General features: G+C 41.5%; 1 protein-coding gene across 3 annotated transcripts in view; it reads right to left on the reverse strand.

The window, feature by feature from the left end:
• Pitpnb (phosphatidylinositol transfer protein, beta) overlaps positions 1 to 24,799 on the reverse strand; it is a 65,188-nt gene that overhangs the window by 17,686 nt on the left and 22,703 nt on the right. For all 3 annotated transcript variants that reach the window (XM_013520442.1, XM_005396160.2, XM_005396161.2), the window contains exons 7-8: positions 24,555 to 24,638; positions 4,950 to 5,027 (exon numbers count right to left, since the gene is read on the reverse strand). In XM_013520442.1, coding sequence (XP_013375896.1) covers positions 4,950 to 5,027; positions 24,555 to 24,638 — 162 coding nt within the window. The remainder of the gene's footprint in view (positions 1 to 4,949; positions 5,028 to 24,554; positions 24,639 to 24,799) is intronic.

Below are 24,799 nucleotides of genomic sequence, written 5' to 3' on the forward strand. Positions count from 1 at the left end.
TTGTCTGTAACTCACTATCATTTGTCTATTTGTTTTCCTGAGAAACTATCTTATAGATAACAATATGTAAAACAATAACCATTGATAATTTCCTACCACTTTGTCTGTAATTTGGTAAGCGCCTCCTATTATTATGTTATCCTTCTTTTACTCTTTAAAATAAAAAAAATAAAAAAATTTTAAAATGAACGACAAAAAAGAACAAAACTCAAGTCACCAAAGAACTCAAAAACAAAACAAAGCTCAGCCATATTTGCAGGTTTGCTTTGTAATACATAACCCACAATGTGACCTAGCCAGAGAACAATTATTATTATTAAGCCTCTTTATGTCACCCACTACAGGGTTTCAAAGGTGAGATTACAGAGAGGGAGCACATTCTCAAACGCCTTCTACGTCCTCTCCAGGCCTCAGAGACAGGTCTAGACTAGGAGACGAGAGGGCTATTAGTAACCGTGGTAGGACGGCTACCAGGAAAGGATACTTCTCACGAGCCACTTGAGTTTCTGGGTCTCTTTCCTGCCAATCTCTATCTCAAAAGAGCTTTCCACAGCTGGATTTGAACTTCTTCCTAACAGCTCCCTTCACTATTCCTACCCCAGCCAACAGTCTTGCAGTTTCTTTGTCTTAACCCTCTGACAACCAAGGCTTCTCACAGACGTGGGGTAGAAAGAGAAGGAATTTTTGGTAGAATGGCAGGAAACAAATTAAGTGTCTCTATGACAAAAAACTGTCCACCCTCTCTGATCTGGAGGACACAATGTCCCTGAGGCCATGGTCCTTTCTAGAATAAACCTATAGTGTGTGTAAACACGCAAACAGCATGACAGACTGAAAGGTCGAGCTCCAACTGCTCGGGCTGCATCAGACAAAGCTAACAGGACAAACAGGATGTGCTTTTATAATTAAAAAGAGGACATCATATAAAGATAACAAAAAAAACCCACCATATTTTCTGAATCAACTTCTTTATTTGACCTGATCCCCTTTTAATCCAAGGTTCAGAGCACTGGCTAAAATTTGCAAGACTTGTTGAACACTGTAAGGGACAGACACATTGGCAGAGTCTCCTACAAAGGCGTTCTGAGGCCTAATTACTATCACACACATGTAGACACAGAAGCTTAAGTCTTCATGAAGTGCCTGGCTTAAATGGAGAAAAAAATGAGACCCTGCCATAGGATTAAAATGACACCATAATCTTCAAAGGTAGTATTTCAATTTGTTAAGATGACAACTTCTCATCCAGATCAGAGAAGCCAAGCTGGAACACTAGAGAGAATCCATACGTGAAGTTGTTTGGATACACAGTCAGACTAGGTACTTATGTCAGCGTTGCGACTCACACATCCAACCCCCGAACAGAAAGTGAAAACATGTATACATGTGTACACACACACACACACACACACACAGATGGTGCTGTTGAAAAACAAGGAATTCACATCCATCAGAAACACACAATTCTGCCTTGAAGCAGAAATCTTAATCAGGTTATAAATCGCTCTCCTATTACTAGACACACAGTCACTTAATCAAGGGCTGAGCCCTAAGTAACAAAATGTGACTCATGTGCTCAGATTTTTAAAATTCTTTCTTCAGAAGAAAAATGAACATCTAACCAAGCCAGCATCTGAGTCTGTAGTTTCAAAGAAGGAAAAGAAAAAAATGTATTTATCGTGTCACAGGAAAGAAGGCGGGCGGGCAAGCACGCCAAGTCTGTACTCGGACCCATGTGGGAAAAGGAAACACTACTTCTCACTTCCAGCCACACCATCCCCCGCTAGAGAAGGCTCTCTGAACCGTTCGGCCGTCCATGTCTGGCACTTGTGTGACACACAGGGTAAGGACAGGTGAAACAGGACATCTTTGCAGTGACCAGATGCTAGAATAAGAGGAACTGGTAGATAGTAGACAGTGATTAAAAAAAAAAATAACTGTCATAAACAGAGTAGCACATCCACAGACCTCATCAACTCCAAGACCCAATGACGACAGCTGAAACGATTATTTTCAAAGACAAAAGTACGATGATATATTGAGCACCTCTTCTGCACGGGGAACTTACTTTCATTTCATTTAACCCTCACAGCTACTTTCTCAGGCAGGTACTAACGTTCCTCTTCGAGGCAGAAAGACACTCTTAGAAGCTCTGTAAGTCACAGCACTGTGCCGCTTCACACAGCTGCGATGATGCAACACGGCTGAAAGGTGCAGCCTGGCGAGGTGGCCATCGCCAGCTTGAGAGTCAGACTCCGCTACCTCACCTCTCACCTACCTGAGTAGCGCTGGTCAGGTGCTACTGAAACAGCAGATGCCGTGTGGCTTTTCCTACAGTCACTGCCTACGTTTGGGAAGCCATGCTTCCCATTGATAATGCAAAGCGGCTGGACCTACCCCACAGAACGGCCGGGACCTGCCACGGTCTCTGGCACCAAAAAAGTTTCTTTTCCCCATCTACTCTAGAGAACAGAAATAGTGCAGTCATTGAGAAGGAAAATACCTCCATGGGGTAAGTAGGGAAATGTTTCAAAGGGATCATGGCTTAGCAGTAAACTGGACGCTTAACACACGAGATCCTGGGTTTAAAACAAGAACAATAAAACAAAAAGATCAAGGGATTGGCCTTGATCTGAGCACATTTTGAAAGTGCACTTTAAGGGAGCAGCCCTCTGTTGAAACATGCGGGTGGGACGACTCACAGAAAGCCTTATTTATGGAGGGGCTGTACACTTACACCAGTAATGGGGAGCCCTTCAGAGCATCCAGTGATAACAAACAGCCTGCTGCAGCACGCACCCCATAGGTGCCACCACTGACCTACACCCACCAGCCAGCACTTACACAAGAGCAATCTTCTATCTACCCCTGCGCGAAGAGGTCCCGAGCAGAATTTCACCTTGGCCTAACTATCACATACCTTTTCTCCAACTATCATTCGGTACCATGATAAGCACCGTTATGAAAAAGAGAGCCTGCTGAATACATTTACAGAAGATGCTGTGAAACTGAAGTGCACAGGAACCTATTTTCTGTTACAGTGTACTCTCAGCAACCGTCATCTCTCTTATTTTCCCTCACAGCAAGAAATGGGTTCATTGAGTATTCCTGATGATCCAAGTTATTTGTGAGTTCGTGGTAACTGACTGAAATTCAGTTGTAACTCAATTTACAAAGTAGCTGAATCCAGCAACACTGTGTTAAAGTGAACAATCAACAAGCACATCAGCGGAAAGGTATCAGCATGGGACAGCATTCTACCTGAGTAGTGCTATTATCTGATACAGGAAAGTAAAGGGTGGGCAGCGGGTGAGATAGGAAGACTGCAAGTTCAGCGCCAGCCTGGGCAACTGAGCAAGCCCATGTCTCAAAATAAAATTAAAAATAGGAGCCAGGCATGGTGGCACACTCCTATAACCCCAAGACTTGGGAGGCTGAGGCAGGACGGCTGGTAGTTCAAGCCAGCCTGGAGTATGTAGTGAGTTTAGGCTGGCCTGAATTACACAGTGAGGCCCTGACTCTAAATTAATTAATTAATTAAAAGTAAAGTTAAAAATAGGGGTAAGATGTAGCTCAGTATTTGCCTCACAGGCAGGATAACTTGGGTTCAATCCCAGGACTGAAAAGAAGACTGCTCTTCTATAACTGGCAAAATGATAAATTCACATTATTTCCAAAAACAAAACCTCTAGAATTTTAAACATTCCATGTAGCATCTCCAACAGCTAGAGTTAGTACTCCTTAAAACAAGGCGCCCCTTTAGGAGCAAAGGCAACCTTGGAGGAGTCCCAGCCCACCTGCTGCTTGGCGCAGCACTGCTATTTAAAAGGCCAGTATTAAATGTGCCCTGCCTCAGAGTCTAGAGTCTGCAACCAGAAATCCGGAAAAGGGTGGAGACATTCTATACACCATTAAGATAAATTTAGATCATGCATCCTGAATCTGTTCCTTAATGTGTATGTGAGATATGACACTTTCTAGGTATTAAATTTCTAGTCCTGATCATTAAGTTGGGAGAACTATGAACTGAACTACCCAGAGAACAAATATAAAACAAAATAAATCATGAATCACTTCTTATTAACAAAGTCAGACTTATTCTTCCCTTTAGCTGATGCCTGACAACAATGGACAACCAATCAATGGATTATCTGTGGGTGGGGGGGGTATCACAGGAATGCTCTACTTGCAAGCAACTAGCACCTAGACATCTTTTGCCAAAGCCTGTGACTGGCTTCTGCATGAACAGATTGGTTACCAAGAAAACCCTGTGAGGGAAAATCTGCTCAGGGCAGGCTTAGGTTTCTATACTCCTGCTCTTCTGTCAAATTAGCTCTAGTGACTTATCATCCACACTTAAGCCTTCCTTAAGAGTTTGCCATTTAGCACTGTGGATGTTCTTTCCTATGCATTATATTTCCATAGCAATTCAAACTATCACCAGGCCACTGCTTTTCTTACTGGTATGAGTAAAGTATAGGTGTACTCTTGATTCAAAAACGACTTGTCACAGAAATTGTTCTCTGGTGTCCTGCTTTCCAAAATGTAACTATCAAAACGCCAAGAATATGAGCTTTGGTGAAGGGAATTTGTTCAGTTTTTACTAAAATTGAACTTTAAACTATAAACATTCATTTAACATGAATTTTTATACTGCTTCAAGTCTCAAAAGAGAATGTTACTATCCCCAAGGACTAAATCACTTGTCTCTTTTAGGAGTTATCAGAATACCATTATGCTGAAAGTGACAGTCTGGCTCTGTTCTGTTTGTTAATGCAGCCCAGATTTGCAGGCCAACTGCAACTGGCTGTAAGTCCTTATCACAAATAAAACCACTTTTTGTGCCATTTCTATTTTTCACTTAAACGTCATCAGCTCTTCAAGACTCAGGACCTGTCAAGTGTTCTGCTGCCAAGACTCTGCTTGTCAGAAAGGTCAGCATCCAGTACCTTCCAGTTGGGTCCCAAAGGGCCTCTCTTGGTCTTGACTGACTGGAACAATGCTGGGTCTTCATTAGCTTTGTAGTCCTGTAAAGCAAAACAAAGTCAGAGGCAGAGAAAAAAAAGCAGACAACATTCTTTAACCTTGCCAGAACGGCTCTTTGCAGCTACCAAAACCCATGATAGAAACTGATTAAAATGTACTGTGCTTTAGCATACAAGTAGGACAATGCTTCTATTAGACATTACATTTTCAGTTTTGTTCCCTTTGCTTTAAGGTTTTATCTTATGCAAAGAAAAAAAATCTGTGTAGTAAATAATAAAAGCCTTGTCTAGCAACCCACTATGACTAGTTACTAGACAGTTATCTCCGAAAATGTGTCTGCCAACATTGCCCACGGTTTGAGCATTTTCATAGGCAGAGAACAACATTCAAGAAATAAAATGCACCATTCTCACTTCTGGCAATCCCTGTAGACAAAGACCCTGGGATATTAATGCCCGCACAGAGCAGCCACCGTGACTGGGAACACATAAAACTGACTGTGGCTTCCCCTTCTCTTCCATGATGTGTGGGAGAAACTTAAAAAGTCCTTGATCTACCCTTCTAATCCTGGTCCAAAGAAGGCTACAGAAAACCCCTATGCCTCATGGAAGAGGGGCTGCATTCACGCTGACCCCTTACTGTCCAAGCAGGCAACCAGAGAGTGTCACGGGATGGCTTCAGCTACCTTATGACACAGAGGAATGGCCCTAAAGGCTGTGTTTCTTCCAAGGTTCCAGTGCAGTGATGGCGAACCCTTTAGAGCTTTCAATGATAACCAACCTCCCACTGCAGCATGCACGCCGTAGGTCTGCGACCACTGTTCTAGTGCACGTAGGTTCTATTCCCCTTAATATCCTTCTCCTGACAGGATGAAGGAAACAAAAATATTTTTAACCTATCTGCTTTATAAAAATCCTCTTTCATTATATGTACATATTCTATAGATAGAAATAAAAAATTACTTTTCAAGTGCCAAAAAAAATTGAGTTGTAGTAACAATAGAGGTCACTGGGTCAGTTTAGAATGTGGCAGAGAGAGGTGGAAGAAGGGGAGGCGGAGGGGGAGGGAGGGGAGGGGGAGGGACCCTTCCTTTTAAAGCCGAGTTTGTGGAACGGGTTCTTTGCATTTGTCAAGGAACCACATACTTGAGGGAAATCCCCAGGCAAGTCGGATATGAAACTCCAGCAAAAAAAAAGCACTATTCTGGAGATCAGGGCAGTTCAAGCACAAAGCACACATGGAACATGCTCTCAAGTATAATACAAACTTTCCAAATCAAAGAAAACATGTTGAGAAGCACTTGAGACTCAACAGTTATTCAGTAAACGCATATGGCATGTTAATTCCTAGGGAGAAAGTTATAAATAAATTATGTGAAGAAGAAAAGATGTGAGATCCAGGAAGAAAAAACTTTTAAGAAAGGTAATTGGGTAAATATGTGACCTTGAACTTGAAGGCTGTCTAAAGGTTGTCTAAGAAGCTACAGAAAGGCCCCACAAAATACTGCAGTTTCTCTTATACAAGAAAAAATATATATAAATAATAAAAGTTAGGTAATAGGAAGTAGGGAGATAAATCTTTTTCAAATGAGAAGGGGATCAAGAGCTGGAGGGAGGGGGTAGGGCAGGGAGGGAAAGAAAAGAAAAAGAAAAAAAGGGAGGGGGAGATGGATAGATGGATAGCCAGGAAGGGAGGGAGGGAGGGGAAGAAGACATAAAAAGAATTAAAATGTCTTATGTACACGGACCAACTCCCCACAAGGAATGCAATCATTATGTACTGTGAGCATGTACTAATGAAAATAAAAATAAAATAAAAAAAACAGGCCCCACAATGAGCTATAATTATTAAACAAGCAAAATTACTTGGCTACACTGGGCTTTAATGTTTTAAAATATAGAGTCCGCCAAAATAATGTATATACACTTCAGCATACTAATAAATGTCTGGAAGCTGATGTGCACCACTTTGAGCCCTTCTTATAATTGCAGAGTCCAAAGGTAACTTGTACTAATCTCATAATGTCTCAATACGTTCAGTATTGAAGTATCTATACAAATTTTTCTTTTCCTTATGTACACATTTTTGGGGCAGAGTCTGTATATAATGTGATATAGCCATGGGTACTAGGTCAGGCAGCAGCACCCAGAAATGACAGGCTGAGATGAAACTGCCTGCAAAAAGCTAGACAACTGGCATTCCTTCCTACGTCTGGGCACATCAGCATAAAGTTCATTTACAGCCAGTTAGTATGCACCCTTAAACTCCAGCTCAGAACTGCGTCCTAAAAATTCACTTCTAACTGAGGAAAGAATGAATTGCAAGATCTCAAGACTAGGATTCACAATGAGAAGCAACCCACTCTGCTTTTATTCTATGTTAAAGGCTTGAAATAAAAGTCCAAAGACAGGCTCACTTTTCCCTCAAATTAAAAATCAGCATCACATAAAATAATCACCTTCAGCATCACCTCCTCAACCAAAATCTACTGAACACCACCATGCAGAAGACAGCCTGCAGGTTAAGAGGTAGACTACGGGGTCAGGCGGTGAGAAGAAGCAACACATAGTTCAGGCTCCACAAAAAGTTGGGAGAAGGAGAGGCAAACAAAAGAATAAATAAAACCCCAGGAGTGTTAACAGCCAGCGGGGGAATGGAGAGAACTATAGTCAGAATTGAAATCAGTCAAGAAAAAGCATTTTTAAAGTGAATTTAAAATCACACTTAAAAGTAGAAAAAAATCATCATTAAGGTGCATTATGTCTAAAATATTTTAATGCTTAAATTTTAATTATCAGTGCAAAACTCATACCCTGGTCAATGTTCACCACTTTACTGCATCACAGGGGAGAATCCTCTCTCCCCCGTTCCCTGCTGACTGGGGTGTGACGCTGCCATGGAACGGCACTCGTGTTCCTGTGCTTTATTTTTGGTTTTCACAAAACCTAAGCTGTTATGAAACTTAGATGAACTGAACAATAAATAGCCATCATTTATATAGAATGTTCCATTATTTTCCGTAGCATGAAAAAAATATTTAGCCAATGAAACCTTGTAACTGGGAGATTATGAATATATTAAAATATGAAGGGGAAAGAAGGTAAGTAGAATTTTAGAACTGACATACCATGCACAGAGCGTAGAATCACTGTGAATTTTAAACTTGCCCACCCCAAGAGAAAAAAAAAAACCACAAAAGACAAAAATGCACACAATTACCATTATAGCTAAAATAATAAAACTGGTAACATTATATAGTAAGGGCGGTACACAACCAAAACCAAAATTATTTAGAAAGAGAATCGGATCTAAATTATGGCCAGCAGAAATTCTTCTCCTGTAAGAGTGAATTAATTAAGGGAGCAACTTGCCCCGGAACACAGGCCAAAGCATGATGTGGCACCTGTAAAGGTTACAAAGCAAGTGAAGAGACCAGGAGAACTTCTCTGCCAACACTCCTCCCTCCTAACCCAGCTCCCCACCGTGACGACTTCAGGAACTTCCAGTACCTCTCTGACATAGATTAAGTAAGAAGGGAGAACGACATTGCAAAGCTTCTCCATTCTGGACCTAATAAACCATTCCAGAAAGTATCTTTTCAAATCTTCATTATCAGTGGTAGTGATCAGCGAGACAATTTTCTGAAACTATGGACTGCAGAAGCTCAGAGGTGAACCTTAAAAACCACCCAGCTCCCTTCACTTGACCAATGAGGAAACCAGTCCAAGGAGGTGGTAGTACAGCTTCCTACCCTAGGAATTCAACTCAGACTTCCTTAGCCTCTGTCCAGGACTCACTCTGACAGAGCGCATAGGATGATGGCAAAAGGTGTCAACAAATTCCAGACAATCAAAACACAGTATCATTTCAAAGGCACCAAGAGGCCACACCACTATAGGTATCAGCGTGACTCTTCCTATGAGGCAGATATATACAGGAAACTAAGTCTTCGCCTCTTGAATACAAAGCTGCAAACACTAAAGATATCATACCGAAAATGTAAAAAACCCAATTATTAACAGTATCACTTTAACCCTGACAGATGAGAATAATGCATCTTGTCAAAACTTAGGAATTTTGGTGTTTTTATGTTAGTCTGAATACGTAAATGTTTAATCAGCTGAATTAAGTAGCAAGATACTAAAAAGCAGGAAGCAGACGCAGTTTTAACAACCTCAGTTTTGCATCCCTACGATAAACACAATTTTTTGTAACAGTATCTTCTTTGCTGCAGTTTTACTGTTGGGTATCTAGTTTGGTCTTTCTGTATTTGAAAACTAGCCGATTTTTATCGGTATCACAATGAACAAATATATTCCTTCATGTATGACAGTTTCAGCATACAGAATGCAACCTCAGCTACCAATTATAGCTGCAAATGAGCAATAGTGTGGAATGAGACAGCCTGCTGGCTTTGTTAGTATTCTGTCTCCTCTGGGGTCCCATGGGGAGAGGGGAGGCTCTGATGAAGAGAAGCCCTTGGCTCATGGTGTATTGTGCTTGCCACCAGCTGCAGACTTCTCATCTCATTAGTTCTTTTAGAATACTGTGGGTGAAGACAGCTGTAGCCTACTTGAGTCTTCAGCTCCTGGGTATTCTGAAGGCTGAATTTGCTATGCACTTTCTGTAATCCTTGGGAAAAAAGAAAGCAAATTCACTAGGCCAAGGAAATGCATTTTTAAAATGAATTTTAAAATCATTTTTAAAAGTAGAAAAATTTTATTGTTAAGGTGCATTGAGTTTAAAGTTTTTCATGATCCAATTTTAATTATCTGTATAATGCCCAGAGGCCTGGCCAGAATAAGGGCTTAGTACAACCATCATTATCAAGTTAGGTGTAATGTCCCCAGACACCACTTGCTTCGCCAGTAACAGTGTTTGAACAACATAAAAATACAACAATATCAGCATAAAGTAGATTCAGATTAGTGTGAATACAACTCTATTTAATTGAAGACTCTTATTTAAGTAAAAATGAAGGCAAGTGAAAGTCACTACATTCTTTGGAGAATAAAATAAAATATAATACGGTAAATAAATGGGTTACTGAGTCTCTGTGCTGTAGCCACAGAATACATTCATTAAATTCTTATAAATAACTGTTTTCTGTCACTGGAATACAGAAGTTGTGCCACCTCTTGGGTGTACATCTGTTACTCACTATAGGTCTCAACAGAAAGTCTCAATAGAAACCACATTCACTTTGAGGACAAAGAATATTAGTTTTATGAATCTTTTAGCAGAGTAGCTGTCCCCCAAAATGCAAGTGCAGAACGTGTGCTGAGCCAACCTACACATGTCCTTGAGCCTAGATTTAACTCATGATTATGAATGGGGAAGTGAGTGGGAGGTGAAGGGCATGCTGGTAGGAGTTTCTTGACAGCTTGTGAAAAAAAAAAAAAAAATCAAGATGAGCTCCAGACACCAGACACTACTTAAAGAGCCACGCATGAGTTGCCACAGGTAAAGATGTGTGCGGACTAGGGAGAGGGTATCCAAGCCACAAGCATTAGCAACCACAAAATACATGCTCATAAAGATTAATCCTAAGGAGAGGAGACGTTATAGTATAAACATAAAAAAGTGAGAGGGCCATTAAGATCTTGCAGCCAGCTACAAAATGCTCTCCTTCAGCATAAGATGATTAATTAGGTGTCTGTTCAAATAGCTCAAAGATCATATACTAAGTTTAAAATGCACGGGTACTGCTGTTCACTCAGCAAAGCTTATTTCCTCTAATCACATCTTAAAACTAAAGCCCACGATAGGAGAAAAAGCTGCATTAAAAATGAGGATAAGTAACAAACATAATTTCTAAGCACTCCCTATGTTTTCAGTATTGTGGCACTTATAAAAACAAAAAGCGCCTGGATCCTATCACTGTTGACCCCAGTGCCAAATGTATCACTGGAGCCAACAAAATTCAAGCCAGACTCCAAAGGGTAAGCCCATTTAAAAAACTGTTTGTGTAAAATGTAGCAATAGCAAGTAACAGAGGTGTAAAGAGAAATAACATTTACTAACTTGTTTAAGAAACTGATTTCAACAGTTATTTTCCAATAAGCAGCTTTCCTTTCTATTTTTAATTACATCTCCCCAGTGACTCCTCACCCTTTCAGGTTCCCACAGAGTACCATTAATATAGTATAAGTAAATCTCATTAATTCAGGTCCTACCACCTTGGAATGCATAATCACTCGGACAGGGGCTGGGCTGAAGTTTATCTTTGCATGATCTATGAAAAAAAAATTTGCTACACAAATTAATAGAGTAACAAGATCTCAGGAGGGCTGTTTAAACAGTTCAGAAGTGTTTTAGAGCAATTCAGAAGCATTCATTTGCATATAATTATTATGCTAATTACAAATCATTCTTATCTATTCATTAAAGCAGATTCCCAAAAGACCACTAATTGTCAATAACTTGTTGGCCTAGTTTCTGTTACTGAATGTACCTCAGAGGAACAAAACCACATTAAAAAATATTCTACAATTCAACCCTCTCATTAATCCTTACTGGCTTTACACCAATGAACCCTACATGCTGAATTTTTAAACAACTGAATCAAGCACTGAAAAATGCAGTCAAATATATGTCCACTGGACAGGGGAGTCTGGTAATTCTTCTAAACTCAGAGAGACGCTCCAGAGTCCTAAGGAGACAGTGAGTGGTTTTATGTCCCACCCAGGGTTATCGACCAAGCTGTGGCCACTCTGATTAACAGAACACCACCACACTAGTGCACAAACACCCAACACCACCATGTTTATGAAGACAGACACACCTCCCGCCCACAAGGCCTTTGGAAAGGAACACCTGAAAAATCAGAATTTCAGCCCTACTAAAAACCTTAACAACCAAATGACTAATGTAATACACTCCCTATCCTACAACAAAGCAAGGAAACCGATTGGTTGTGCTCTGGAATCATGACCAGGTGAGGTCAAAAGAAGCAAGCACCTGGGATGGGAAGCGAGAAGAGGATCACTGGTTAGCTTAGGCTGATGCGCTGTCCTAAGCAACTGCTAGTAAACTCTGCAGCCCTTCCTTTAGTGGAGCTTAGCTGCTGGTCCAAGTGCGTTTCAGTCACAAATATACCACAGATTCATTATTTGGCTTTCCACTTTATACACCGTAACAGTTAAAAATAAAGGCACTAAACTCTCAGATACCAATAAATAAGTTTTAGCACATTAACATGTAAATTTTGTTAAGGTGCTTCTTTATTAAACATTAGATATTCTGAAATTAAATTGCATATACCTGAATAATATGCTTAAGGAAGTTTTAACAACACATGTGCTTCCTTTTAAGTGATAGCAGACCACTGAACAAATTACACCACATCCTATCAATTAAAATAGGAGAAACTGAAAATTGTAAATGTACTAACCCAGTAAAATGTTGGTTTGCTATCTGGCCTTCAGCTCCTAAGTCCCAGGACCCACTTTGATCCATTAGCACTAATTTGACAAACAATGAGAGTAGGAAAATTACTGCAGAAAATGAAACATTTCCTTACAGTAGAGCAAAATCCAAAGAACAGCACTATTCTTGCTATTATTTTTAGAGTACTTAAGTACCAGGCCAGGTAAGAAGTCTCCCAGTACGCCCTCCATCACTGGTAAAAATCTTTTCCCAAGTGCACCCCTGCTGAGCAGAAAAGCGGCCCTGACACCAAAGCCACCAAAGCACAGTGGGTATTGCAGAAGGGTGGCATATGCTTTATCACTTGATCACACTCCAGCACCCAAAGGGGCTCTGCTATTTCTCACCCCAGAGAACCTTCCTGAAGAGCTTCTGTAAGGGATGCCCTGAAAAAACTTGCCTTGGAACAGTTTTAATGGTTTCTTTAGTAATATCTGAACTAGCTGCTCGAAAATGACATTTTCAGGCTCTCATTGGAGGTTTCTTGCCCCACTCACCTACATCACCACTCTTTTTCTTTTAAAACATGGTCAAAATTAGAAATAAGCATCAAGTTAATAAATGGGTTCCAGGAAAAAAAAGTATTTTGTGCAAAGTATGTTTGTATAGATTTTTAACAGAAAAGTCAAGTCCTTGCTAAGAGTTAAGCAAGCATGAAATAAGCAATATTGTATTTTCCCACAAGAGGGCACTGCCACCCAACTATGCCTTCAAAAGTAAGGGACATTCTCTACAGCCACTACTGGAAGGGATCTGAAAGTACTTGGCCATGTAAGGCAGCAAAATAAAGTGGGAAAACACTTTCATATGTCCTTCTAATGGGAACCGTTCTTACATTTATTTATATCTTCTTTGAGAACGGAGGAAATCCTCTACAGTTGACTACAAAGCTGATCCTGGCAGTGGTGTGCTTCATGGCACAGCAAAAGCGAAATGAGCTAAGCATTTGGCGTGTGTAAATTTGCTGCTACCTCGAAATTTGTATTTGAGTTGTTTTCCCCCCAGTATTCAGGAGGTCACTAGTACCTGCACTCATCACACATTAGGAGGTGGGTCACGATTCTCTCATCAATAAAGAGCTTTGGGAATTCTCCCATTCATCAGGGTTAAATTTCAAACTTCTAAGATAGAAATGAATGTCTACGTTCACCTTAACAGCAAAAGGAAAAGGTGCTCCACTGAGATCAAGTATCTGCTCCTGCCAAAGAGAACCAAGTAAAGTAGCATTTGGCAACAGCAGGGCCTGCTGGATCTCAGCCGCAGACTTCTTATAATCAAGACGCTTCTCAGATCTAAAAACTGGGCAGCCACTGCACAGCTCCAAGAAGCAGAAAGCCCTTCTCAGGATATACGAAGCAACTGCTGAGGCAAATCTAACATCCGAACTGCAGCTGTGAGAGAGAACCACACAGAATAACGATCTGACTTGTACACTTAGGGTATCATCTATCAAAGACTTATCTGGTACTCATCTCAGGTTGACCCAGAAGGAAATGTCCTTTCTGTAGCTCAAAAGCTGACAAATACTACCAACTTCACACTGTTTGATGTAAAATTTAACTTCTGCCAGTCAGATTCCATCCTTCTTAATTTTGAAAAGAAAAATAATCTTATACCAATTATTTAGAAAATATATTTTGTGATTCTTACATGTCTTTAGAAACAGTCTTTTTTCTAAATGTGATGTGCTAGCAAGAGTATCTACTCAAAAACACAACATCTAGGCACAGTCTAACAGAGTATCTTATTCAAAGAAAAGATATGGCTGAACCCTCTGAAGGCAGCACAAGCAAGCACTGTGCAAGATGTGGCCTAAACTTACAGGCCTACAAGGGTCACCTGTAAATAAGCCAAGCTTCACCAACTCTCCACGGCTAGCATTTACGAAAGAGCATTACCAAAAATAATAAAAAAAAACGAGCGAATCACCTTATTAAAAACAATACATGCTCACAGTTCAAAATAATCAAAAGTACTTTAACTTCTACTTCAGCTAACTTAATTAAGTTTAATTTAATTTCCACTTTGAATGAGGTACAGCTTATTCTCGGCCTCACTTAAAATGGGACACTGTTGTGTGTACTAAAAAATACTCACCAAAAAAATACATACATATATATATATAAAAAATATATATATATAAATAAACAAATAAATAAAACTCACCAAACAAGGTGTGGGTCCTTAGAGGAAACACCACTTACTCATTTTTCTCGTGTATTCATTTAACAGATGTTTATTGGAACTCAATATTTGCTCTGTGTTGATCTGGTAAACATTTTTCTCAATAAAAGAGGCATTGCATCTGTGTAAAGACACTGCAAGATTCTTACGAGAGGGAGCTGGTTCGTTTCAACTGTTGCCTGTGTAGATGGTGAGGCTGGGTGTCCCTCAGCCCAAGGCAGCTTTTCTTACAGCTGGTACAGGCCAGTGTGAGGCTCCGGGCTGCTCCCAGGGTCAGAGTTCAAAGGCTAATGAGAGTTGGGGGGCTTGGAGATTGAGCTTTGGCTGAATGACCAGTCCCCACACATCTGAATTGCATGTTTAAAGACCATAAGGGGTTTTGGTTTCATCCAGACTGCTCCCCTGAGCACTGTGTAGAAATCTTAGGAGAATCTTTTTAAGGATCATCATGTTGAGGAAATGAAATGGTTTTTACAGTCTGTGCTTTTTGCTTTTTTCACCAGTGACTGTTTGGTGAGTGCTTAAAAAAATTAAAAGAAGGAAGTGGCATGAATGAAATCTGAGTTTTATTTGACTAGGCCAAGCTTACTGGGTAAACGCAAAAAAGAAGCTGCTTCAAGCCCTGCACAGAAGTGCCAATAAAGGGCCCTGTCGGAGTACCCTGCATGTTGTTTCTGTGACAAAGAAACAATGTGCAAGGGATGTTTCCAGCATGTATCTTCTTTCTAGGAATGCCATTTTTGGTGAAACATCACTATAGCCCCCAAATGTGTAACTCTTGATTTTGAAATGCCTCATTCGGGAAAAAACATCTTTTACCACAAGCTAAAAACATTAAACTCACATATGCCGAAACATGATAGAAAAAATTTCATTCTCTCTTTGTACTTGCTGCCTTTTAATATGGTATACAATTACGCTTTCAAACTACACTGTCCGAACAGTTTAGTATTTCTGTATCATTAATTCGTTCTTGACTGGGCATGGTGGTAAACACCTGTAATCCCAGCACTTGGGAGGCTGAGGCAGGAGGATCGTTGTGAGTTCGAGACCAGCCTGGGCTACAAAGTGAGCTCAAGGCCAGTCTGAACTACATAGCCAGACCTTTTCTCAAAAAGACAAAAAAAAAAAAACATTCTTACCACTGACACCTAGAAGTCAGATGATGAATTGGGTTATCTTTAAATGTGAGGGGCCAGGGATATAGCTCAGCAGCACAGCACTTGCTTGGCAAGCATGAGGTCCTATGTTTGATTCCTGGTCCTACCCCACCCCAAAAGATTATCTTTAAATGTATAAGCTTAAGATTTTTAAATTACCATTATTCCTACTATAAGAAATACTGTGGAAACCATAAAGTCACAGAGTATGTACTGCAGAGGAAGGCTGATACAAACCTTTCTTATTCCATATAAATACCTTAAAATGTGGTTCCAATTCTTTTTTTAAAAAAACCGTGCTCATTTTTGTTCAAATTACTTCCAAAAACGAAGGTTTCTCTGATGTTAATGGTGTATACACTTTGGCTTACACTTTAAAAGAGTTATCCTCTCCTGGGAAGTGACTTTTGTATACAAATCATGGAAAGCTACTTAGACAAAGTGCTGGGGATGATTAAAAGGGACCAGATTCAAACTTATACCTTAAAAAAAAAAAAGCAGAAGCAGATGTCAACTGACTCATTTGTGTATATTTTGGGAATTAGCTGAAGATATGCATGTGCGTTTCATCAGGACATATAAAGAATCTCTAACTTTTTACTCTGGCTATGTATCAATGGTAACTTTAAAAACTGGGGGGAAAAAAATCTCTTTAAACTTATATTCTAGTGTTTTCTACTTGACAGCTTGACTTATTACAATTTGACCTAACCCAAACACTTTTCAAAATTTAACTAAAAAAAATTTTTTAGTTTAGAAACTCAGAATTTGTAGAATTGAATAGACATCAGATTTTTCATCATCTAATGCTGCTTATTTACTACTTGAACAACAAAAACTTTCACTTCTCCAAAACACCTTTTCCTCCTTTTTACTGTTTGGCTTGTTTTTTGGTTTTTAGGTTTTTTTTGTTTTTTTTTTGAGATGGAATATGGTTATGTTGCCCAGGCTGGTCCTGATCCATCAAACCCATTATTGAGAAGCTCCCTCCATGTCAGAACAGAGCATCTTGCTACATCCTAGAAATACTGAAATGAGTACAGTGCAGCCCTGGTCCCAAGGGGCACCCAGTTTACTGAGGAAGGAGTGATGTTGGGTTAAATCTGAAACGAGGGTGGGAAAGTGGTAGCAAGGGCTGACATGGAGAGGAGTACGGTTGAGGAGCCGTGTTCTCCTGGAGCATGCTGTGCTCCTGGACTGCTGGAATGCCAAGTGGAAAGACCCTTCTTTCTTTAAGAATGTAGCTCCGCAATGGCACTTCACTACACCACCTCTCTCCCATGAGGGGCCCGAAGGTACTGAACAGGGACACTCTAGAACGTTACTTCACAACAGAGTGCTAGTTACTTCTAGAACACTGGTGACAAAAACCTTAAATATACACTTAAACACAAGTGATTTCTGCAGCTGCGCTGTGAGCCGCCAACCAGGGCTTGGGCTTAAAACTACTGTGACAATGCCATCCTTCAATTATGTAAATATGTCAAAGCATCCAGTGAAGTATTCAGTTACACCACAGGTTAAATCATACCCCTTCACTGCGTGAGAATGATCAGAAAGCAGCAAGCTGACAACAAGAGAGACGTACAAGCCATCTGACAACCTCACAGGGAGGTGAACTCTAAAAGTAATCAAGTCATTTTGAATTAAAATGGTAGGGCTGTTTATATTAAATCCATCTGCAGTGACAGAAAACCCCCACCAGGGGGAGTTGGAAGAGTCACGCTTCACCTTCAATTCTTGATTTCTTGTACATCTGTCCAGACTCGAAGCTGGACTACTTACCTCCTTAAAACTACGAATGCAACTGTTTTATTTTTATAAAGCAAGCAATATGAAGCAAAGAAACCATTTAAATTGTTTTTTAAAGAGATGAAGGGGAAGTAAGAGAACATAGAAAGAATTAAGATATGTTATGTATATTACACAAACTCCCCATGATGAACATAGTCATTATGTACTGCAACATGTAGTAATAAAAATTTTAAAAATAAAGAGCTGGGCATGATGGTACGTGCCTATAACCCAGCATTCCAGGAGGTTGAAGCAGGGGGATCAAGTTCAAACCCAACCTATATAATTTAGTGACTTAGTAAGATCCTATCTCAAAATAAAAAAGGAAAAAAGGGTTGGGAATACAGCTCAGTGGGAAGGTCCTGCGTTCAATGCACAGTATAAAAAAAAGTTTTAAAGAAATTACCTAAAAAAACAAATCCAGTAGCAATTCAATATAAACAAAAGGAAAAACGACTAAAGTAGGAGTCAATATGCCAGTCTGAGAGATCTCCTGACTTACAGAAAGGCTCCTGATCTTTTTCTTTTTCCATTCCACCACCACAACAAATCTTACCTCAAACCTTTAAGTTGAGCAGGACAAGGCACACTGATCAACATAAGTAATCACATCTGGCACATACATGAGAGACACGTTCCAATTAACCACATTATCTCCCGCTCAGAAAGGGCGCTCCCTTCCTACTACAAAGCAGTGCTGTGAAGAACGAAGGCAGAGCCTAGCCACAGCCTAGGGCAGAGGCCTGCACAGAGCAGTGCCCTGACGACTTATGAAGCCGAGGAGGACTGTGACGCCTCCCACTGAGCTGCAGGATGAGAGCTTGAGCAGCTGGGGCGCCGGAGGTAGGAGCTTACCTAGCCACTGCCCACCTGACCTGAGCCTCCACACGCCTCCACTCTCTGACACCCCGCACAAAGCAAGACCCAGAAAATTTAGGAACTCCTAAGTTAAACAGGTGACCCAACCCACTGGGTGCAGCACCACTCCCAACCCAATCACTCATCCTATTGGTTCACTGTAGTTGTTAAGCCCACAATTCTAATGTCCCTCCAACTCTTCAGGAGCCAAGTTTACATGCACTAAAATTTGGGTGTCCTGTGACTGATGCACACCAAGGTGCTGACCTCTCTGAGCCACACTCTTGTATGAACCCTGCCCCTGAGTGCAAGCGGAACTTCTGACTTGCTTCTAACAAGCAGGTGCTGCGAAGCCATTCCCTTGATTCAGTTATACTACCCGGCCACTGACCGCAGTAATTTGTCAGTGAAAGAAAACTGACATAGTTAATGAGGAGGACACACCCTCCTAATGTGCTACACATAGCTGCATGACCTGGATTCTTTCACCCCAGCGCCCATCTCAAAGAAATCACTATTTTGAGCAGAGACACATAAATTCTTCCAGACCATTTAAACATAAGCAAATACTGGTATAAAGATATATTTTTCCCTTTTAAATATTACAAACAAAAGTATACTTTACATACCTTTTTTATCCTTCTTCCTCTAAATTATCTCAAAAGGAACACTCATCAACACAATTAGAGCTCACTGTCTTTTAGTGACTACAGTGAACAACTCTACCATATTCACCATGTTTTTAACCAGTTCCTGATTGATGGAGAAATATTTAGACTTCAACAGTTTCTATGCTGGTCCCATCACAGTAAGTAAATTCCTAGAAATGGAACTTTGCTACGTCAAAGGGTAAGTACACTGGTAATCTGCTAGACCAGTTTTACCAACGGATACTCCCACGGGAAAATGTGTGAATGCTTCCTTGCCCCCTTGCCAATACAGATGTTATCGCACTGATATCAAACTGAGTTTATTCCAAAAGAAACTCAACTCACACAGGTTAGTCCCAAGCTCACTGGGCTCATCTGACATCTCCCGAGAGGAAGTGAAAACTGACCTAGATCCTCAAGGACACTGAGGCCTGGGACAGAAAGGAAGGAGTCCCAGAAGGAAGGGGAGGGCAAGGGGTTCACTGGGTCAGGACATGATCACTGCAGACCAGTTGGAGGAGCGGAACACGTACAGTGCTCAGGCGACAACTCGAAGAGTGACTGACAAAGCAGGGCCTTCACTCAGAAGCAATCAGTAGTCAGCAGACAGCACGGGATTAGGGTAGAATGCCTACTTCTGTGGCTAGTTCGGTGATCCTGAGGAACTAATTTATCTGGGCTTCAGATTCCTCGCTTGTAAAACTGGGGTGCTAGCCCTGGAACCAAACGTTATACAACGACAGAAGTATGGGTTCAAAGTAAATTTAAAGGTCAAGACGACGATGCCAGAGAAGCAGAAGTTTGTTGGTACAGGAGAACGCAAAAGACTGAGCTTCAAATTCTACTCATCCCATCCCAACAACTGGCGGGGACACCTGAAAACTAGAAAGGCATGGCTAGCAAACAAGGAATCTTAAATAGCTGAGGTTCTGCCCCACTCTAAAAAACGTCCCCCATCAGCGTGACGCTGGACTTCCATCCTTCACTTCTATTCTGCCTAATGACAACTTGGTCATTTACTTAACACCCATTCACTGAGTACCTACTAAATCTCAGGCACAGCCAGGCGTGGTGGCGTACACCTGTAATCCCAGCACTCGGGAGGCTGAGGCAGGCAGGCTGAGGCAGCAGGATCGTTGTGAGTTCAAGACCAGCCTGACCTACAAAGTGAACTCAAGGCCAGCCTGAACTGCATACAGAGACCCTGTCTCAGAAAGACAAAAAAATAAAAAATAAATGAACAAATAAATAAATAAATCTCAGGCACTGTTGTAGGAGCCAATAGAGGTCAACAATACACTCATTTCTCTGAGGTTCAATTTCTATTTGAAAAAGAGACAGAAAAGAGCCAAGAAATTTATAATGTGTCAAAGCAATGAAAGGAAATGAAGGGAAAGTATAATGAGTGGGGATGGACCGCTCCACCCACCAAAATCCTACCCATCCTCCAGTCAAGATTCCACCCAGCCTTTCCCACCTAAGAGATTACCCGTTCTCTGAAATCCTGCAGCACTTTGCACCCCATAACCTTCTACCACTTGGTAGCTATTTCACACTTGTGGGCTGGGCTGACTCAGACTCCTGGGGCATTATACCCATCTTGGAAAGCTACCACAGCGCCACGACGGCTGTATACTGAGTAGCACTCAATACCTGCTGACTGCTACAACACTGCCACTTTAGAACCGCCAATGCGCCCTTAATTCTTCCTTTTCTAAACACCATGAACTCGAATTTTCATGTAACAAATTCATATGAAAGAGCAGAATCAAGTAAAAAAACTAACACAATAAAACAGGATACGGAAAGACGTTGAGGACCACTACGTCGACAGCACTCCTCTCTCACCAGGTCTCAAGACCGGCTGCTCCCTAAGCAGGGGCACTGGGCCACAGCCCTCCACTCACCCCAGCCTCACACACCCCGGCAGCTCAGTGCTCTGCTCCCATCACTCATAGGCTTAAAGACCGTCATGGGCACTTTCACCATCACGAAGTTCCCCCTCTTCTCCTTTTTATACCAGAAAAATGTGCGTATCGGGGTTCTCTGGATGTCAGAAGGTCTGACAATCCCAATATGTTAGCTGTACTTTCGTTATCCATGACTGAGAAAGCACTGAAGACAAAAAAAATGACCGTGACACAAAGGTTACAACAACACTGCTCACAACGGCCAAGAGATGGAAAGAGCCCAAAATGCCGCCAATGAACAAATGCGTAAGCATGTCCATGTCCACACAATGGAATACTTTTTAACCATGAAAAGGAACGCAGTGCAGACACATGCTATGTGAAAATGCCTTGAAAACATGCAAAGTGTAAGAGAGAAGCCAGAAACAGCAGGCTACTTACTGTTACGATTTGCGTACGTGAAATACCCAGAGCAGGCCAAGCGTGAGGGTGTACAGACTAGCAGTTACTAAAGGCTGGGGTACAAAGCAGTGCAGTGACTGTAGTGGACACACGGTGCCCGGGGTGATGAATATATTCTGGGAAGGAGACCGGGGTGACTGGCTGAATACACTAAATGCCACTGAATTGTTCATTTGAAAATAGAAGTTTTATGTATATTTTATTACAGTGAAGAAACGCTACTGAAAATTCAATGTGCTTTAAAATAAGTCTTTACCTACTCAACCCTAAAATGTAACTTGAAAAAGGGAACCACGAACACTGGACCGCACGCCCGCACACATACAGGTGAGCACTCACCAGCTGCACAGCACCCGTGTGACTGTGGACGCAACGCCTGTACGAGCAAGTGCAGGTAATGACGGCACAATGACCAGCCCTTCCTGAACTGCACTGCTCCAAGTACCCTCATTTATCCTGCGAGATAAACAGCCACCGTACCTTTTTTTTTTCCCCTCCGGTACCGGGAACCGAACTCACGACCTTACGCTTGCCAGGCAGGCGCTTTGCCTCTGAGCTAAATCCCCAGCCCCAACAGCCACCGTACTTCACAAATTACAAGCACAGAGAAGTCACATATCCTGTCCAAGAGCAAAGAGTCAGCAGATGGTGGAACCTCAGAATTTGACTGTGAAGCCCATTTGGTTTCAGGGTTTATGTTCTTCGTCACACCTCCACTCACACACGATGCGTGGACTCGGCCCAGTGTCTTCCACCCCGTATCCACCCCAAGCATCACCCCTGCACAGAGCCACCTATGCAGCCTCTGCACATACAGTGCCTTCCACATGGAGCCCCACATGGCCTCGGCTGCTGGTGCCGTGCATTCTCTAGGCTAGCAGGGTGCTCCCGCTCCCCTGAAGGCTTCTGTGAGGTAGAGGGAATGGGAACCAGAGCCTCTAGGGTTCTACTGCCTATAATCTGCCTTACTCTGTTCTTTCCACCTGTGGTCCCATCTGCAACACTGAGTGCCCATTTTTGCCTGAGGACCAGAGCTACTTTTCTTCTCCCTTCCCTTAAACCAAAGATGCCTTGCACTCTGCTGGTGAACAGGGAATGCAAATCAGTGGACCACAAGATCTGAATAACAGAATCCCTTTGGCCAGCACAGTGTTTCAACACCAGCCTGTGAAGTCTTCCCCATGGCACCCACTTCTGGTGAGCCACACTGCTGCATGGTGTCCTCCAGTGATCAGCAACTCTAGGCTGGTCAGCGAGCCTGATTGACTCATTCACTGACTACATACTCCTATTTTTCTTCAGATCACCATTCTTTTACATACTGTAAATCATGGCTAGAAAGAGACTAAGAGAAGTTAAGTGACCAAAACAGATTATCATTTGAATGTTCTTCATTTCTAAAGATAAAAAACCTTCTGTTATGGCTTATGTCTAGATATTCCCTCCCTCCCCCAAGCCTCAGACAGTCCTAGGTGGGGTTTTTCAGAGGTGGCTGGATTTAGGGTGTGTGATGCTGGGATTAAGGGTGTATGGTACTAAATTAGGTTTGATCGGTTTGGCATAGTTCTGGGTGTGGGGAAGGGGAAGGCCCACCCTGCATATGGGTGGCACCCCGCATAGGTTAGATTGCCTGGATGGATATAAAAGGACAGAAAGAAGGCAGGCCAGCTGCTGCTTCTTTGCTACTTTGCTGCCTTTTGCTTACCATGAGTTGCTTCCCCTCTGATGTCCCTCTGATGCTCCTCTGCTATGCCACCCTACCTGAGTCAGCCAACTATGGACTGAAATCTCTACAAAATGTTAGTTGAAATAAACCTTTCCTCCTTTAACTTTGGGCGTGGGTATTTTGCCTCAGCAAAGAGAAAAGTTACCTAAGACACCTCCCTATATGATTTCATAGGTGGAAATAATCCTAAAACTGAAGTAACTTCAAACCACAGCACAACTAAAAGAACTTCTACGACAAAGGGTCCCTTCTCAGTGCCTACACCTCAGGTCAGTGAAGGGGCCAAGGGGACATGAGGTCACTGCTGTCAGCCACAACCCATGATTTCAGAGAAAAAGTCAATGACCTTCGTTTTCTTTTACCTTTAAACACAACAGCAAAAGCAGACATTTCTTGTTTGAATTATTCCTAATCAGCTGACAGCACAGCTCAAATTCAGAGACTAAACACTAAAAACAGAAAAGGAAGAAAATGCTCACTGAACATACTGTGCTCGACCAGGACAAAACACAGGGCGCCAACCACACTTTTTATACAGCTTTGGCTCTCTCGCCAGATGATCACTGCTTGTTTTAACTCGCGCAGTCTACAATCGTGCTCTGCTAAAGTGAAACATGATGGCACCCTGGCACACTATAAAATAAGAACTCAGTTAATATTCGAAGAGCTCAACAAAACAGTACAAGGGGCCTTAATTTGGCACGGGATGTAAGTGCATTTACTTGTGGAGAAAAGAATTTAAAGTCAAAAGCCTGAACTATAAACGTTTACCTTTAATAAGAACCAAAACAGAAAACTAAACAGCATTTAAATTAAGATATTATATATCAGATGGGCACAGTGGCACATGATAAATCCTAGAACACTGGAAGTTAATGCAAGAAAATCACACATAAAACTGGAGCCTAGCCTAGGCAATGTAGCAAGACCCTGTCTCAAATAAAATACCACAGAAAGGGGTGGGGATGTAGTTTATTGTGAAGGTTCTGGGTTCAATTCGTAGTACCAAAAGAAAAAAAAGTAATGATATTACACATCATACACTGTGCAACAACTTCAACCTTAGCTGAGTTACCAAAAATTTATCCCATTTTTGCCTTCTTACCACACTGGAAAAGTCTAGAAGCGCAAGGGAGAATACTTTTGTAAACAATGTGCTTTTTTCCCCAAATGAAACACATATGCCAGACATATTGGGATCCCTTAAAAGAATCCCTTGGATAAAAGCAAAATCTGCACAGAAAACAAACTGCTTTATCTTACTGTCAGGGTTCTTTGTGCACAGACCCAGATCTGAGCTCCAGGGTCATTTTAGTGTAGAAACATAGGCCATATAGAAAATAAAGTAAATCATTTTTAGATGTTTGTCATCGAAATGTCATCAAACTATACTTACTCCAGGTTCAACTTGACTTCGATCTGCAATATCTATGTGGACAACTTCAACAGTTTTCCATGTGTTTGGATCCAAACCGTGAACCTACAAATGACACAAAAATGAAACAAAGCAAATTCTAGAAGGTAAAACTCTTACACTTATAGCTCCCTAAGATAAGGGGTGGTGTGTATGTGTAAGGACACTGCCAAATGAAGAGAAAGCTGTCAATATTGTATTCTGGTAGTCCTGAGGAAACAGTTTAT

Source organism: Chinchilla lanigera, unplaced genomic scaffold (assembly GCF_000276665.1).
Source record: "Chinchilla lanigera isolate Chin_1 unplaced genomic scaffold, ChiLan1.0 scaffold00054, whole genome shotgun sequence".
NCBI classification, from domain to species: Eukaryota; Metazoa; Chordata; class Mammalia; order Rodentia; family Chinchillidae; genus Chinchilla; species Chinchilla lanigera.